This window comes from Fusarium tjaetaba (assembly GCF_013396195.1).
Source record: "Fusarium tjaetaba strain NRRL 66243 chromosome Unknown NRRL66243_c0000013, whole genome shotgun sequence".
Classification (NCBI taxonomy): Eukaryota; Fungi; Ascomycota; class Sordariomycetes; order Hypocreales; family Nectriaceae; genus Fusarium; species Fusarium tjaetaba.
In genome coordinates this window covers 38,837-57,191 of record NW_023501209.1, presented here as the reverse complement: position 1 = coordinate 57,191, position 18,355 = coordinate 38,837, and the positions used below count along the sequence as shown (strand labels likewise).

Genomic DNA, 18,355 nt, shown 5'->3' with positions numbered 1-18,355 from the left:
CGTCCCCCTTGCTCAAACCCCAAAAGGACCCTCAGTTCTCAAGCCAACCTAATCTCAATCTCACCTTTCAAAGTTAATCTACCAACACCTTTCTCGACTCCCTCCCTACATTTCCACCCCCACAAAGCTTGTCCGGTCTTGACAATGCCATCGGCTCAATGACGATGCCTCTTGCGGTAGGGATGTACACAACTTGAAACGCCGGTGTCTGCTATTCTAGGTCATGATCGACATGCAATAACAGACCAGGTGCAGGGATGGTCAACCAATTGTTCCTGTCCTTCCTCTCCTGTCCGTTTGCTCCTGTTCCTGTTCCTGTTGCTGCAAATTCATTTGCGTGCGTCCAACAATCGCTGGTACATGCATAGAAGGAATAGGGGCTGCATTACGCGTCTGTGTCTCAAGTGCTCGTCCTCAAGTCATCCACCTTTGCTATCGTCGACTGAACAAATGGCGTTGACGTTGAATTTGACATCTCTCAGTTCTCGTTCTCTCTATGTACATTAGCTCCCTCGGCAATACCGCCTCGCCTCGTTTGACGCAGGCCAGGGTCACCTCTTGCGGCTATCTCGTTACCTGACGGCGAGATGGAGGGGAGTGGGAGACTGTCCAGCCGCCTTCGCGCTTATTGCTGAGCCCCTTTACGATCCTTGCTTGACACAGCACGACTGCTTTTCTCTTTGGCTGCTATCAACTGGCGAGTCATGTTTTGTCCCAAAACTGTGCATTGCCACCAGAGTATGGGATTCTCATAGATTCCCATCACCGTGTAAAATGTTCACCTCTCCCCTGTGTCTCTGACCACGCCATACAATAGACTTATGTGTATCTGGTCAGTTAACGCGGCGCTCAAAAGAATCACTTCATTTGTCACAATGCAAACTTTGGATAGAGTTTTAATCTCAAGTATAATTCTTGTAAGACTGCTTGCACTCTATAATCTGCACCTCTTCTCATCAACTTCATCGTCGTGCCCATATCTTGCCAACACCCTGGTCTGTCTTTTGTCCTGTCAAGCCCCTGGCCCATTAACGACAGATCAGGCTGTGCATGGTTCGGACTGGGTATATCATGACCGTGAAATATGAAACTAATAGTACAAGCCTCCCCCTAAAAGCTCGTCGTGGCCATCTCAGTAATGCCCTGGGCTCAGTGCCTTAGTGTCGAGAGAATAACAGGTGCCCCAAAATAGCGGGCATGAACGATCGCTTCCAAGTATAGCTCAAGGCATCGTGGGCCTAAACATGATTAACGACAGGACCGTAGCTTGGTCAACTCCAAAAACGCCGCGTGGAAGGGTATCGGTAGGTCGGCCCAACATTCCGCCTATTCCCATCCCAAAATACCAATAGTAAACCCCAGAATTCAAGGGCAAAGAACCCCATACACCGTAAGCGATAGACTTGAATCGTATACACCGTCGCTGCCCTCCTCATCCCCACATCCATGAGTTCTCATCCTTTTCTGTCCCATTTCTCTATGCCGCGCTGAGCCGTGTTATAATAATATTTGCAGGTGATAAAACAATGCCATTTGTTGCCAACCAGACGGTCATTTTGATTGTTATTGGGTCGCCTCTCTTCAGGTTCCAGTCTCTCTTACTAATGTCCTGTGCTCGTCATTAAAGTGTTTGATCGGAGGACTTTAGCCCGTCAGAAAACGTCCTTAGTCCGAGTGATGGTCTTCAGAGCCAGCCTCGGAGCGGGCGTCACCACGATGAACCTTTCGGTGGCGTCGAAGATTGGAAACAACTGAGAAATGTCGGCCACATCCTTCTACCTCACAAGCAAAAGCTGCATCTTGTTAGTAGGTGGAGTATCTTCTGAGTGCAAGGGGACGTACGCTTCTCGCCCGTGTGGCTGTACATATGGGTTTGCAAAGAGCTAGGTCGAGTAAATCGCTTATCGCAGACCTTGCATTTATGCTTCTTCTGTGTACTGGACGAAACCTTAGAGCTAAACTGGCCCATCATGGACTGGGGGGCAGGCGGGATTTGTGAACCCATGAGGCCCTGAGGTCGGGGTAGGGTCCTCGAAGACACAGACTCAATATCAGAACCCGCAGTTGAGTAATCAGAAACGGAGTCGCCATAGTAAGAGCTAAAGTTACCACTGGAAGAGATAGAAGAGCTAGTTGAATGGGTAGAAGGGAATCCATAGGAATCAACAGAGGATCGATCACTTCGCGCGCCATAGATAGGCCGAGGTGTCTCCTGGCTCATAGCCAACATGCCATGGCTAGCATCGAGAGCATCGGCAAAGCTCCTCCGTTCATCCTGGATGCTACTGCCCCCTAGCGTCAGTAAGGGATAGTTCCGTCAGATTGAGTATACTTACTGTTGGGAGTACCTTCTGGCGTGCTCATCAGCCGGAGCGAGTCCAAAGGGTGGAGGGCGCACGGGAGCTGGTGCGTAGCCCAGCGTGTCATACGGGGCAGCTGATGTAGGCGCAAATTGGTGGTTGACAGGAGAGGCAGATGTAGTGTAAGTGGGATCTCCATAAGCCGCAGATGTTGTTTGCATTCTGTTAATGCTAAGAAGATCTGCGTGGTCTTGTTAGTTAATTGATCATATACAATCGATACAAGCATCTTAAACTTACCCGCAGATGTGTTGGGGACAGGCATCGCGCCTCCGTATGAAGCCATTGAAGAAGTGCTACTAGTGCTCGCACGACTTTGGGGTGGTTTTCCGGCCATGATGCTTGGGTTGAGTGCAGGTTGGCTACCAACAAAGAGACTGCTTCCCGTAGGGGGATGCTGTGATGGTGAAGATGAGGACCATGGATTCGAGAATGCAGGCGGTTGTGCAGGCGCTGAATAGTCGAAATTCAACGAAGGCCCAAACCGCTGCTGAGTGGTGTCGAGCGTCATGGTCATGTTGGTACGTGATAGTGGTGATGTGAAGTGTAGAGGTTGGTGGGCAATATCAACATAGATCGGTGGGCAGAAGCGCGGTAGAGGGGGGAAAAGGTTTGTTGATCAGATGCGGGATCCTAACTAGAATAAAAGCCAAGTCGGTGATACAGATCAGAGACAGAAGATCCCGTCCAGGTTGGAGATGATATGGGGAGTTGGGTCGGGGCCAAGGTGGGATCAGCGAAGTCTTAAGTGTCTGGGTGCGAATTGACGTGCGTCAATCTTCCTCTGGAAACGGGCTGGGCTGCGGGAGAAGAGTGGAGTTCCCCCGTCTCTGAAAGAAAAAAAAGGTGTGACGACTCTGGTCTAAGTGATCGGCAGGCCGACGTCTTTTCACAATGGCTGAGGCAACAGGGTTAGTGCGATGAGGTAGGGTCGTAGGACCAAGTAGCCAGGTCAAGCAGCAAACCAGGGGGTTGTGGGCTGCATAAGATGATGGAGACAGTCTATAGTCCACAAGTCGACTTGACTTGACTTGACTTGACTTGACAGTCCACGGCACCCAAATAGTAGCGTCCGCGGTGCCAGACGGCGCAAAGATCAGCGACTTTTCAAGAGATTTGGATCAGAAATCCTGGAAGAAACCCTCAAGTCTACCAATGCCAGGCCAGAGATGAGGTAGATTCATGAGACTGAAGAAAAAAATGCATGAACATCTGCTATGATGGCATCAATAAATTTGAGCATGGAATACTCAAGATCCTCAAAACAATTGATTATTCAAGTAGCAGTTCAAGGTCTGATCCTACCAAGTTGAGCACCAAAAACCGCTAACTTGTTCTTCTGTCCGGAGGGGGTGCGTCGATGGCAGATGAGAAGGATTACGGGGTACACAAGGAGGCATAGGATGTCTATGGAGAGGGGTGTGCTTATAGCTGAAGACTGACAAGAGAACAGACAAGTGAAGGTGGGTAAGGCTACGGACGGCAGTTTGCAAAGGGACCCCCGCTATCCAAGCACTCACGAACGCCACTGATGTGGAGGGTCTGAGATGAATTGCAAGGCAGTGGAGCACCTTGGGTACGTATTGGACTGGGAATTGAGGTGGACGACAGACAGGTCGGGATCATAATATGCAGGGTCTGCAAGCCAAATGAAAGCGTGCCTGTAGGTGACTTGTTGCGACGCGGGCGGCGGGTGGGAATCGAGGGTCCCTCAAGCCACTCAACGGCAGCATCGAGGGATCCGCATAGGCTTGTCTAGTGTTGTGGGAATGGATTTCAGAGAGCTTCTTGTTGAGTGGATTTTTATTCGAGTGGGCGTTGTCGAGTCGTGCGCTTGGTCATGGGGAATGACCAGGGATCCCAGGTCAACAAGCAATGCCAAGGGTGGGAAGAGGAGCCCAAGACGTACCAGATACTTGACAAGAGCTACAGCCGCCAAAAGCTCCACGGGAGGCGTCGGCCACAAGACGCCCTTGTCGCGGAAGGGTGTTTACCCATGAGAGCCCTGACGTAAGGTACGTCAGGAAGCAACTCCAGCAAGTGTGGGTGGAACTCACAAACGAGACAAGAAACGCCAGGAACGCGAGACGGTGAAGGAATTGAAACAGCCTTTGAAGTCGACGCTAGGAGCATGCCATGCCATCGCATTGCCTTGACGTTGACATTGATATTGCTCATCCGCCAAACCGTGGGCATGCACGATAACTTACCGCACGGTGGAGGGTGACAAAAGAGCATTGACATCAACGGTCCAGGATAGCCTGGCATATGATGGCAACTGACTGACGTTGTGAACCCTTGAAAGATGCCACAGGGCTCTGGCAAGGGCAGAAACAGTCCATCACTGACAAGGCCATGCAAGACCGAACGAACGAACGACAAGACCCTGAGAACCTCTGGCATCGCCGTCATCATACTGCTCCAAAAACGAGGTGGGACGGCGTCGCTCTCACTCTCACTGGAAAAGGGCACGGAGAGCCACCATGACCCCCAAAAGTGGTATTGCAGTGATGCCATGACTGCACGTCGCGAGTCGGCTTTGTTTCCCTAGTACGGAGTTCCAAATGTCACCTACAGTTTTTTTCCACCTGCCCTGTTGCGCCGTCCTTCAACCCTCGTGGGGCACCACAGAGCATGCATATATGCCCGTCTATGATCTTGGTGTAGTGCAAGTAGTATCAGCATCAGTATCCGATGAGCGCGGATAATGAGCGCGGATAATTATCAGGCCAAGGCACTAAACAATTCCTGCCAGGTCTGCCTGGTGATGAAGTCCTTTGCCCCCAACTTTGTGTAGTTGGAATCTTGCGACATTGTAATTTTCTTGAAGGGTCAGTCACCCATTGCGACTACTGTAGTTGCTCCCTGGTAGAGGCCTTTCGTTAGTCTGAACGCTTGAGAATTGACGTTTTGGCGCATGTGGCTTTGCTTTTGCTCAGATTTGACCCATCGTGGTACCTCTGCTAGCTCGACGCCGCCCCCATATTGGGGAACGGCTCCTGATTATTAGGATGACTTTTCGGGGAGATCAAACTCAGTGCCGTGTCATGTATCATGTATCAATTAGAGTTATGTGTGGGTGATTTGCTGAGCGCCAGTGTTGGCCTTTTGCTCTAGCCTCTGGATATACATAGACGGAAAAGTGTGCCTTGGGACTGAGGAAAAAAAAACCAAAGGTGCCGCCCTGGTTAGCGCCTACCCTCGATTTGGTATGAAGGAACAACCCTTCCGCGATTCAAATACACACTACCTTATTAGGTAGGCGCGTTAACTTCCCGACCTAGTGATCGATGCGGGGGTCTTTCTTTTCCAGAGTCATAGAGAGTTGAGAGTCAGGATGGATGTCCTCTCTTTCTCCATCAAATCTTCTGACATTGAGTCGCTACAATCCAGCCAAATTGGACCAAGCCGACTACAGATTGTTCTACATAAACCAACTGCCTCTTTCATTGATGTTTGAGAACAGAAGATATTTATCTACGGTCCACTTGCAGCCATTACGCCTGTGCCCTCTACGATTCGGAGTACATGCACGATAGAGACCCGCCCGTTTGCTATAGCAATGATGGGAGTGGCGCCCTGCGACGCATGAAGACCCGGATACAGCCAGTTGTCGACAAGGGCGACCCTCCTCTTCATTCGCCCTGTTACGGATATAACATCAAGTTGTCTTAAGCCGTAAATCTGATATGGCCAAGCATGGGAAATGGCAAAGGCCACAAGGAAGCTGCTTAGGATGGGTCAACGACGAAAACGATAGGGGGTTCCAGAGAGTGGTCGGACCAGCCATCGCAGACCGCTACGGAATAAGATTTGCTCTTGGCTGTCAACATTGCCAATGTTTCCTAGCAAGTCCTTGGCACTTTCTACAGTCTGCTCTTTCGCTCAGCTCTCACGAGCACACATCCATGTGGTCCAAGCACTGATGTTTGGGCCCCGGTGAGCCTGGAAAAGCAATGTCTGGTTTTTCTCATCGAGAGAAAGACCTTATATTTAATTATCCGGGGGGGGGATGAATTCATGGCCAGAAGAACATTCTCATTGCTTTGCACTCTGTGAACAGTAGGAAGATCATTGGCCCTTGGGTAAATCGGTGTTATGCATTGGTCAGTAGGAACTTGCCCTTTGGCCCTCATACGGATTCCAGCCGAGCCTCCTACAGGCTGCTGGGATGGTAATTTTCTGACAGAAAGACTTAATAGAACCAACTATTCCGAATTGGAAAAGAGCAAGCCGAAAAGGGATGTTTGAAACATAACTCGCTCAAGGGGCCCCAGCGAGGTTTTAATTGTGATTATCACCCAGATCTTGCGATCATCATTACCCTCCGGCATTCGAATCTGCGCCTTGTCAACGATGCCGACGCTATCCCGACAAGCGTTGTCTTCGTGGTGTCGATCCGGCTCTTCGAGCACACGAAACAGTGTCTAGAACATGGGTTTCCAGGAAGCAACTCTCGCTCCGTGCACCACTTTCAACACTACAATACTCACGACTGTAAAATTACATTATTTTACGTAACCCTCAAGATACACGGTCCCTGTGCTCTTGCAACACAAGGCCTGTTCTTCTTTGTGCTGTCATCTAGCTCGCCCTGATACCCGAGATTGACGACCTGTCGATCACCACGGGGCTGGCAGGCGAGCTGACACAGACTTCGCCCACGTTACATACATGCTCGACTTCAATTGGGCTGCTGTGAGGTCACACTTTGCCAAACTTCCTTGTGTTTTCTGGAAGGCTAAATGTCCGCGAAGACAAGCAGGTCCTGGTTTGGGTTGCAGATATCGGACTGCCCGAGTTGGTGGTCGTGAGTCTGGAAAACACTCATTGCTCGTGAAGATTTGAAGGGGCATCAAGAATGAAAACTATGGGTTTACGGCTCCATGAATGTGGAAATCAAGCCATTCAGCGCTGACCTTGTTGCAGGGGTATGTCTCAGAATCTACCAGCATTCCCCAGCCCGCCTCAAAATATTCCCGGTCAACGACTGCAACCCCGACGGCACACCTGACTATATGTTCTTTGCTTCAGCTTTGATTCTTTATCAGTTGGATATTGTTCCATCAAATCTCATCTCGCATTCAAGATTAGCAAGTGGATTTAGTGATATTACAGCGAAAGAAGAGCCGATGGCGCTGGTTTGAGTTTGAGTTGTTTCCTGCCATCTCAAAGTCGTGTTTTCTTTCCCCGGACTGGCCCAAACCCATGATCACAAACGTCACTGAATGTATCCGTGTGTTCTAACATACAACCTTCCATAAGCATCACCGTCCAGGCAGCAGTTTTTAATCCATGCCCAGGGCGTGTATCAAGCCCGTACAAGTACGGACTACTGAGGTAATGATTCCAGCCCGTGATGCACGGCTCAACATTCTGTCTCGATCCCAGCTGTCTACTACACACTAGCAATACCAGAGAACAGGACCTTCCATGGTCGTGAATATTGCCCCCACGATCCATCATAACACTCATCGCAACCCACCAGTCACGTCGTACTCAGGTCATCACTAGAAACACAACGAGTCCAAGGAGATTTCACGTGAACCAGGACATTGCAACGAGATTGGGACACTAGTGTTGACGTGCTATGCTGGACTCGAGGCTCATTTGAAACGGACAGGCACTAAAACATACGAGATTCGAATAACCTCGAGCGATATGGAGTATGTATCGGCGCTTTGGGTCACCCCAGATGGTGACATGTAGATCTTTCTTTGCTGGCTTCTATGAACCCGTGGCAATGGTTGACGAACGGACTGATGTTCAGTCCACGTAACACGTGCTGAGCACCAGCGCAGCGGTGATCGTCAAGATGAATCTTCCTTGAACCATCCTGTTGGGAACTGATTACAGCACTGTATTGTAGGTACTGTACCAACAGCTGAGATAAAATGGGCCATTGAGTTGCCTGGCAGAGGAGTGATGCTCGTCTTCCCCAGCATTTTGGGAGCATCCAATCCGCTGCCAAGACCTGCCCCTGTGTTGTTCGATCTGACGCCTCAATCTTAATCTCCTTTTATCAATCCCAGGGAACTTCTTCCGCAGCGTCCCGCCTTCTCACAGCGGTGGATTTACATCGATCCCAGTCCCGCGTGAGTTTAGATGAACCTGTGATGTCAATGTACCACGACAAGGTACCACCAGCGCAGAGCCCCTCTGTTTCTGTGTGCGGACTCGGCCGGTGCGTCCGGAGCAAACTCAGGCCGTGTCTGCACTGGTAGACTGGATGGACACGGCTGCGGGGCTGGTAGCCGGTGCATGTTTGGCGCGCAACTAGCAGCTCGGGACGCCGCAATGCCGGTGCCACAGAAGAAGAAGCATAACAGACGCACGAGTCAAAATAGGAACCGCTCAGAGACGGGTGAAGGCACCTTGCGCCTTGTTCATGATGGCTCATGATAGGGTGGAGACAATGAGCGTTTTCGGCATCCCGATAGCGGGTCTGGCTCTTCAGACTGGTTCCTGGTGAGGAAGAGTAAGTATGGCATGGACCCAGTTGAGTTGGGTCTCAGAGCATCAAAGAGCCAGGGCTTGATTCAATCATTGAGGTTTGGCTGACGCGGCAGCTCTTGTCACTTGTCAAGTCGAGTCTGCTGAGGGAGATGGCTTTCAGGAGAGGCTCTTGGACAACAGAGGAGCCTCCGCTCTAGCGACCGTGCGCATTGACGCGCCCGTTGCTCATTCGAAGACCAGATTTTGAAGTTGATGGCCACTCGGGTTCATGTCCGCTCTGAAGCATGATGGTATACAACTGATCCTTAACTCAACAATCCGAACTCACGAGTGAGGCACTGTATGGAAAAGTGATTCCAAGTATTCGGGCACATTTGATCGTCGCGAACCCAGAAGCAACACCCGTGCACTCAGATCACCTAGTTAGACGTGTCTCATCTCATCGAAGGTTATTTGGTGTTTGGATATCCGATATCTTAGACGAGGCCCCTGGCACAATCGTCTTGATGTCTAGCGTGTTTATCGAATGGACCAACTCTGGCTCCAGCTCCATTGGGCAACAGGCACTTTAGACTGCAACCGCAGACGCAACGTTGTTTTTGCTAGCGGCTCTATCACCCAACGTGACCCAAGGGGGTAATCGCTTGGCGCCATGATACATAACAGGGTTGTGATGGAAAGGACCTTTCAGCTGGTACCCGGTTGCCAGCAAGGGGCAAGGCTGAGAAGATAATGAGATGTCCGCTACAAACTAGGGATTGATGAAGTGATGAGGCCATCACTTACATGACATCGGACAGGCCACAGGTGTACAACAATGGCCATTCCATGTCACTTGGGAGGAGCAAGAGTGTGTAGTGTTTGTCCAAGGGTGCAGATAGGTCGAGGGCCCATCCATCAGAACCTTGTTGGGTTGGCTTGGGTGCTGTTACTGGGGTCTTCTCAGGATCTTTTGTTCTGCCAGGCTCCATTCAATTTGCCTTAGCTCGTCTAGGCTTGAGCTCACGGTACTTGGCCAACCCCTGCGCGCCTCCCGCCTTGTCTCTCCTGGTCAAGCCAAGTCAGTCTTTTTGAGGTGCAGAAGTAGAAGCGCGCTACCGACTGAGTGCCGGGGGCCCACTGCCCCCCCCCATTGTCTACCCCAGTACTGTACTGTGCACCTCCCACTGACGAGAGAATCGGCGGTCGTTTTTGCTCAACTAAACCATTTTGGCCTTGTCTTGATAGCGTTCATTGGAAAGTCGTACATACACTCATCTCGAAGAGGCAGAATTTGGACTAGTTGCTTGATCATGGATGTCATATCAGTCATGTCATGGCTCTGCAACACCATTTCTTGACTCGACATTCTATCGCCCCTGCGAGCATCCCAGTGGTTGCCAACCGATACTCACTCAGTCTACCTTACACAGCTCCATTAACACCGTCGATATAAATTGTGCGGCGTTTGGTAGAACAGACGAGGCGTCAATGCACCCGTAAAATCGCCGAGACATGCAAACGGCACGATTTATTTGGCTTTTTGGCTTTCCCAGAGCGCCATTTTTTTTCGCCAAGGCCACATGTACAACCCCACGTATACCGTACGTCTATTGTATGGGATTCTAACGATTGCCATCATACTGGGCGACACAAACTACCGCGGCGCTGGCGGTAGAGTGATTTGGAGTGACGGGCTCTATCTTGCATACTTGTATGGCCAATGTGAACTCCACACCCTCTTGTTCACTGTTGCCACCGGCAATGGTCCCTGTAACGCGTTTATCGCATATTGTTCCTTCTGAGCACCTACAGTACAGTATCGACGTCGTCCACTGTTAGGCTACGCGTTCGTTGTCTTGGGTTTTGACTAGACGTTGCTGTGGTTGGCTCAGGCGTTGCCCATTGGCATGGAGTGTTCCGTATCGTCTCGTACAGTACCTATTGCATGCTGAATGCTGCTTGATAAGTTAGTCCATCATCTTGTACATATACTCGGAAGACTCTTCGAGATAACTAATAGGACATGGTACTGTACCGTTGGGTGTTGCTAATGATGCCGTGGCGGCGCTGGTAAGGCCCCAGTTGGCTTTCCGGACTGCATCCGTCCTTGCATCTTTCGGCCGGCGCTTGACAATGAAGGAGGGAAGGAAGGAGAAGAGTTTGCGTCATGGGGCATGCTGACTTCAGGTTGGTGTCGACCCTTGGAATCCTGCTCGAGCTGTCATTACTGGGCAGAGGCAGGGGAAACGTGAACAACCAACCATTGAGTGAATCTATTTGCCTACCTAACCAGAGACAAATGCAAGAGGGTTGCGGCGGGGTGATAAGGCATGTCTGCAGCGTCATCGACCTGCTCCTAACTGGAGGCTAGGGAGTGATGCCCCTCACAACTCACAAGCCCAGGTAAGGCCTCAGCACAATCGCAGGCAACGCTGTTTAGGTTAACGTCAGGCAGTTGTCGTTATTGTTTGTGCCTTGTCTTTAGCTGCTGCAAGCATTGCATCACATACAGCGGTTCTATGCTTTCGAGGCTCGCTCAGTCACCATGTCTTCACTGAACCCGATCTGATCCACTTTGAAGGAAAACAGAGTTTCCTTGGCACTCATCACAGGGTTCACAGATACGACACTCGACCTTGCTGAGGTGGCAGCGTGAGTCTTGAGCCTTCGAAACCCCGCCCTACTTTGCGCATTTCCATGAAGAGGTATCGTGGTGCAAGTACCGTAGAGTGGGACACACACACAGAGAGGGAGAGGGAGAGAGGAGAGAGAGAGAGCAATACGACGTTCTGTAACTACCTATGATGCGACGCAAGATTGTACCTGTGTGTAGGCATATGACAAAGAGATACGACGCCTGTGGTCTAGGGTAGTCGCAAAACAACGACAGCTGTGGCTACAGGTTTTAACAGTCCAATAATGTAAACATCTCTGATATGAGATCCTCTCAAAGTTCATGCCTGCGCCAGGAACGCTGGTCTTGAGGCGCATCACTTGAGCGGTAGCCGTTTTCTAAGCAAGGAGCATCCTCGCAGCGCAGTTGTGTCAAACGTGCATGGCTGCTTCAACCAACAGACATCGTCCGCCTCACTTATTAACCACTAAACGTAACCAGTCAGGTCATCCTGGAGAGTCACATATGTTTTACCCCAGAGTATTCTCCATTTGCCCCGACAGAGGAAGCTCGCAAGATAAGTCCGAACAAGATAAGACAAGCTCTACCCTCCCCGGTCTGTCACAACACAATGCTCCAATCGGTGTGGCCTCGGCCACTTGCTTATGAGACAGAGTCAAGGCTCGTGTTTTAAGAATGGACTGACACAAAGTGCGATTTCGCAGCCAAATATTGTGCTACGTAGCATCGCGCATATATATAGTCCCACTGAAAGGGCATAGGGGAACTGGTACAAAGGTCAGAATGTTGCGAGAAACACTATAGCTGAGGGACAGGGGAGATTTAGAAACGCTCCTGCTCAAGAAACAATGTCACCAACAGGCATTACGAAATGGCGCACAGAGTTATGGGCGAATTCGAAGACACAACCGCCGTCCACAGTTGAAGATTATGAACACTGAAGAAAATGGGGATATATATATATATGTGTGTGTGTGTGTGTGTGTGTGTGTGTGTCGACCTGCTCCTATTCAACCTCTAGGGAGAAGTCCACAGAAATCTTGCAGATATAATGTCTCCTCTACAACAAGTCACTTAAATGGAAGATGGGAACGTTTAGGAGACTATAACCACTCAAATTAAGCTACTCTAGGTCAGCTGAGTATCATATCACCATGCTCGGTGCTAGATGGCTTCTTCTAACCGCAGCGCCATCGACCAAATCATCCTCAACTAGAGCCACCAGATAACTATCCCGAGCTTTAAAGTGATTCAAGTTCTCCTTCCAGCGCCCTCACAGCAACGGAATTTTGAAAGAGGAACAAAGGTACAAAACCCGGGGTCCTCAGCAGTTTAGGGGTCGGAAACTGCGCAGAAGGTAATATACAGCGAGAAAAGGCGGCATGTCGACAAAGGCACCTATGTATGGGTGTCGACGAGAAATAATAAACAGGTACACATTAACCGGTGGGTCATGACCTCATGAAGTGAAGTAAAAAAAAAAAAAGGAAAACAAGAGAAATGCGGTGAGGTACTGAGAGAACATGCCTCGAAGTCGTCGAGGTAAACTGGTTGCCGTTGGAGATGGCCCCCTCCAGAATCCAGCCGAAGTAGGGGCGTGGGGTTGAGCCGAAGCGTTTTGAACGACATGGTTTCGAATTTTGGTGGCAAGAGCCCATATGATCATGCCGAGGGACCTGAATTGGATCTCCATGTTCGAAAATAGCAATGGACTTCCTTGGTCCGAAAACAATCCCATACACCTTTCCAGAACGCCAAAGGTATCAGATCAGACACGTATGCAGCTTGCTAAAATGACAACAAACCCTAGAAATCGGGAATATTTTCTCTTCTTTCTTCTTTCTTATTTGCTTAGACACGTGGTGGTGCACCAACTCGCCCGTGACCAAGAGACTCGAGGAGCTCATGAGGCGGGATGTGTCGCATTCCACTGCCCCGGTCATACATGGACGTAGGTGCAGGGACATAGCCCTCCCGCTTCTTGCGAATGCGATCGAGAATAATGCCACAAAGGACAAGGAGGAGCATCAGACCAAGCGCGATAGCGAGTCCGATAAGAACCACAAACCCTAGGGCCATATGCTTCTCTAAACATGGGGTTAGTACGGCTGTGTGGCCGCAAGATCGGTGGTAAACTTACCTTCTTTGAAGAAACTATTACGCTGGGTGAAGATGCCAGCAATAGTGCCTGGACCATCACCCGCCTTGATTGTCATCGCATATGGTTGATATGTTGTGCCGTTAAAGAGAGCTGCCGAGGCAACTCCAAAGCCAGTGATGTTGATGGAGCCTGTCAACATCAATACCTGGTTTCTGTCCAACAAGTCGGCAGCTTCGTGATTCTCAGTCACCGAAAAGACCTGCAAGCCGCGTATGATGGTGTCTGAAGAGAGAGAAGGCCCGGCAGTATGCCACTTCTCACCATCATACTTCATTACGAAGACACTGTCATCCTTGAGCGAAGTACCAGCAACCCAAAGCTGATCGTAATCGATTGATCCGGGCGAGATGACCGCAACAGGCCCTGGAATGTCTTCGGAACCGGGGAAGTTTGACCAGGACTCTGAGTTGGCGTCCCAGCTGGCAAGGAAGCGCTGGTCGGATCCGTTACCGCGGAGATCACCGCCAACAACCAACTGGTTCTTACTCAACCACAAGAGGCTATAAACGGTGCCTTCAAGCTCGCTACCTGGGCGGTTCCACTGGCCAGAGTTGACATTGTAGGTGCAGAGACCAGGGCAGTCCAATGCCCCCGCAGTATCGAACGAGCCGCCAACATAAACGTCTCCAGAGTCTCCAGGGCGGACGGCAATAGCTGCGACGGTACTGTTGGCCCCTGATACAGAGGCGGGCTGCGAATTGAAAGATTTGGCCTCCAAATCATATGAAACAAGGCCACGGATGTCTGTTCCGTCTATGGTACCGCTGATATCACCACCTGCGAACAAGATACCATTCCGCACAGCGAGCGCGACGAATGTAGACCCATTTGAAATGTCAGAACCAAGTCCTAAAACATTGTCATCCTCAAGGAGAACAATGTTTTGTACCGTATCACCTTTTGTCGCCTCGGTCGTAAAATGGCCTGCTAGGATGGTGATGTTGTAATCGTTTTCGTCGTAAAATATACCGGTCACAACGCCCGTGGTGTTTTTATTAAAGGAGGTGACATCTCGACGGCTCAGTGCAGATGAGTTTGACGACGGAGTAGCGGCACGAATCTTGAGAGGGAACTGACCAAGACCATCGTCTGAGAGGGTAGCAGCGCCATTTGTACCTAGCTGTGCGGAGGAGAGAGCTCCAGCATACAGAGACCCGCCGTCCATGGGGATATCTAGGACAGCGGCTGTGAGTGAACCATCAAAAGCAGGGTAGTTGCCGTCAATGTTTTGCAACCAGTTGCCTTGAGAAGCTACCCATATGGCGAAACCATCCACGGAAATGGCATCGTGGTTGTCGAAGGAGTTGCACGAAGAAAATTCTCCCGTGAAAGCGATAACAAGTTCGGGAGTGTTGGCAGTGATGTTTAGTATCAATGGCACGGCATGCATCACCGGGCCATTGAGGCCAGCTCCTAAAGCACTCCACTTGTCTTCTTTGGTGTCGTAAACTGCGACGTTATCCAGGCCGGTCACAGGTCCACTGTCAGTGTTGGAAAAATCACCACCGACGTAGAGCTGTGTAGCGTTGAGGTACATGGCAAAGACCTCACCATTCAAACCGCCGCCAGGCTCCTTCACATCATCATTTTCGATAATAGCGAGGATGTTGTCGTGATCCTTGGAGGTGAAGTTACCACCAACGTAGGTAGTATTACTATCCGTGACCAAAACACTTACACCTGAGGCCCTATCAAAACTTGCGCCAAGTTTATTGATAGGGGAGTTCACAATACCAGTAGCATTGACTACTGCTTGCTCAGGATCGAAGTCGAAGAGACCGTTGAGGCCACCAGTGGAGTTGGTGAGAGTGAATTCAACCCTCTGAGCGACAATTGTAAGGGTGTCGACATCTTGACCTGCAAGTGGGCGGAGAATGACAGAGGGTGTGAATGACTCCGAGCTCTTCTCAATGTATCCGAAATAGATCTGATCGTACTTATCAAAATCGTTTGTTTGATATAAAGTCGATGTAAAATTAGTATCCTTATCATTATCACCTGACATGACTCCAGTAATATTAACGCGGCCTCGAGTAGCGCAGGTGTCATCAGCCTGACAGCCTGGGGTGTAGATGTTGACAGAGTAGTTTCCAGATTCCACAATGTTGGGAAAGAATGTGACAGATATCATTTCGGGGTCAAAGTCACTGTTGAGCTCCGCAGTCAGATACTCGGAGCTGCTCTCTAGCGAGGGAGAAACCTTCCAAGGCCCAGTGTGGGTAGCCGAGGCTGGGTTCTTAACTCCACCACATTTGGGCTCGTTAAAGTCGGTAATAGCATAGGCAAAGATGTCGCTCTGGAATAGCTCGATACTCTCCAGACCACCCCCACTGCCATACCAATCGGAAATAGCAATGCGAAACTTATTCATGCCGACGCGGTTGACAAATGTGAAATCCTGGTAATCTTCATCGTCGCGAAGTGGGCACTCGCTAGTACAGGTGACGTTGTTACCACTCTCAGGATCGACGTAGGTCAAATTCATGATTCCATTGATAGGATACGCAAGGAAGCGGAAGGTCTTGGTGCCACGACCGTCCTGGCGCGTGTTTCGAAGTCTGAGCTTGGTGGGCGCAAACCCAAACGAAAAATCCGCTTCCCAGTACCCTGGCGTATCGTCTTGCAATAACCAAGGAGTCGAAGATGAGCCGGAGCATACGACGTCCTTGGGGTCGCTGCCAGAAGATCCATTTTCGTCCGTAATGTTAGCTGTTGATAGATTGATGACCTGGCTTGAGGAGCTGTTAGGTGTGCTCGAGTTTCCAAGACCAGTAAAGGTTCCGCCGAAAATTATGTGTCCGTTAGAGGCTTTTGTGATGGCCTTGACAGGACCATTGAAGCCGGCGAACGGCAAATTTGTCCATCCATCCGTACCAACCCAGGCAATGGCATTCGTAGAGTTGGCGCCCTTGAAGTTGCCACCCACATAGACCGTATCTCGTTCCTGGTCGCAATATAATGCGTTGACCTCACCCTCAATTCCATCCAAGGGGGTGATCTCGGTCGTGTTCGGGTTGAAGAGAGCAACTGCCTTTGACTGCGTCCCGTCCAGGCTCGTGAAATTACCGCCTATTACCACTCCTTGCATATCTCCGTTGCTGAGCTGGAACGAGCACATGGCTCTGATCGACGCATCGGTGGATAGTATCGAGGCGAACGCGCCGTTGGGCATCTGTGCCAAAAGTGACTCGCTACCGTTGGAGTTGCGAGTGCTCTCTTTTTGTCCCTCGTATTCATAAAGTGAAATTCCATCATAATCTCCAACTATGCCGATCCTGCCCAGGTTAGAGAAGTCTAGATTTGGCGACGGCACAGGATTGAATGTTATGGCATGTGAGAGAGATGGCGCCAGAGCTGCTAAAACCACCAGACTGGGACCCAGAACGGGACCTAGGCTGTGGCTTTGGCGTGCCGATGGGCTACGCCGTTGGAAAGGTAATCGCATAACTATAAATCGTCACCAAATATCAGAATGGTGTGTCTGGCCGCTGAATTCGTATCGTATCCCTGCTCAGGGAAGTCAAATGCCGTGGTCGTCGGAATTGAACTTGTTTGTGCATGCATCTCAGGATTAAGTGCGGGCCATATCAAGGGGCGAAGAATCGCGTTTTCAAAACGGTCGAGAGCGGGAGTATGCGAATCGAGGCGTCCACTGAGAGGTATCGTCTGACTAAAAACCCGAAAATGAGAGAAATTAGGCTCTCTGTATTCACGGAGTTTGGCCGTGGTCGAGAGTAGGAAGAAGAGTCGTTGAATGTATGTTTATCGAGGTGGAGAGTTGCAGTTTGAGAGATTCAAGTTGAGCGACAGGCAATGCTACTGCAGCACGTATGCGGGAAATTGCTAGCGATGGCGATGCCGTTCTCTCGACGTGCATTGGATTTCGAGGATCCAGCCACTAGCCTAATACGGTTAGTTCGTTTCTTTTACTGTTATGCGGTACCTGAAGCACTTGGCCTGCATGGGTATTGGGTGGGATGACGGCAAACAACAAATATTCAACCGAAATAACAGCGTCGTAAAGGATAGAGTGGTGAGAATAAAGAGCAGGCAAAGGTCATATGAAGATATATTGCACAATCAGAGCAACTCAGCATCATATGTTGTACCCAGGAATTGTAAGAAAAGACATACCAAGCAGTTTCAAGGCGTACGACTGTGGTACGTATCACAGCCACGGGTAGTAGAGTACGCCACCGTACTGATTCAGGAACCAATGAACTTGAGAGGAGCAACCCAGAGTTTAATTATCGGCGAGCTTCGTCCTCGTATCAAGTGATCTTGTCACTGATGATGATCAATTGACTTTGCAGTTCTTCGTTGAACAGCGAGTTTCTCGCAAGTCCTGTCAGCTTCGGAAACGTGGGGTGACGGACGGGATGCCACTTTAATTGCGTGTCTCGTGAGTCCTGTACGCGTCCGTGTTCTCCAGTCAGGTATTTGAGCGGCGTGTTGTGAAGAATGAAGAACCAGATATCGTGTCTCCGGGTCGACGACGGCTGGAATGCAGAGTTGGGCCACACAAGATGGTTGAGGAGATGCCGGATTGCTGCAGCTTGGCGAAAGGACGGGAAGCAAGTGGATATAAGAAGAGGAGGCGGTATTAATGAGTGCGAATACCGTAGTGTCAGTTGAAGTAATTATTGAACGGTTATGTTGATCGTAGAGTCGACTGGGCGGTGTATTAGGAATAGCACAGTGGCTGTGCTGGGAAGTACAAACAATAGAAAGACGAAGAAGGAGTAGAAGAAGAAACAGTGT

The 18,355-nt window shown here is 50.1% G+C and overlaps 2 protein-coding genes across 2 annotated transcripts; both read right to left on the bottom strand.

Annotated features, from left to right (window-relative positions):
• Window positions 1-1,665: 1,665 nt before the first annotated feature.
• FTJAE_437 (krueppel) lies at window positions 1,666-2,877 on the bottom strand (the record flags this gene model as incomplete). Its single annotated transcript, XM_037350766.1, has 4 exons — window positions 1,666-1,793; window positions 1,843-2,282; window positions 2,337-2,541; window positions 2,601-2,877. The coding sequence occupies 4 exons, from the start codon at window positions 2,875-2,877 to the stop codon at window positions 1,666-1,668; spliced, it is 1,050 nt and encodes a 349-aa protein (XP_037212380.1).
• Window positions 2,878-13,284: 10,407 nt separating this feature from the next.
• Window positions 13,285-17,039, bottom strand: FTJAE_436 (Pst1p; the record flags this gene model as incomplete). Its single annotated transcript, XM_037350755.1, has 2 exons — window positions 13,285-13,520; window positions 13,574-17,039. 2 exons carry the CDS (start codon window positions 17,037-17,039, stop codon window positions 13,285-13,287), a joined length of 3,702 nt encoding a protein of 1,233 aa, XP_037212379.1.
• Between the last annotated feature and the right edge of the window lie 1,316 nt (window positions 17,040-18,355).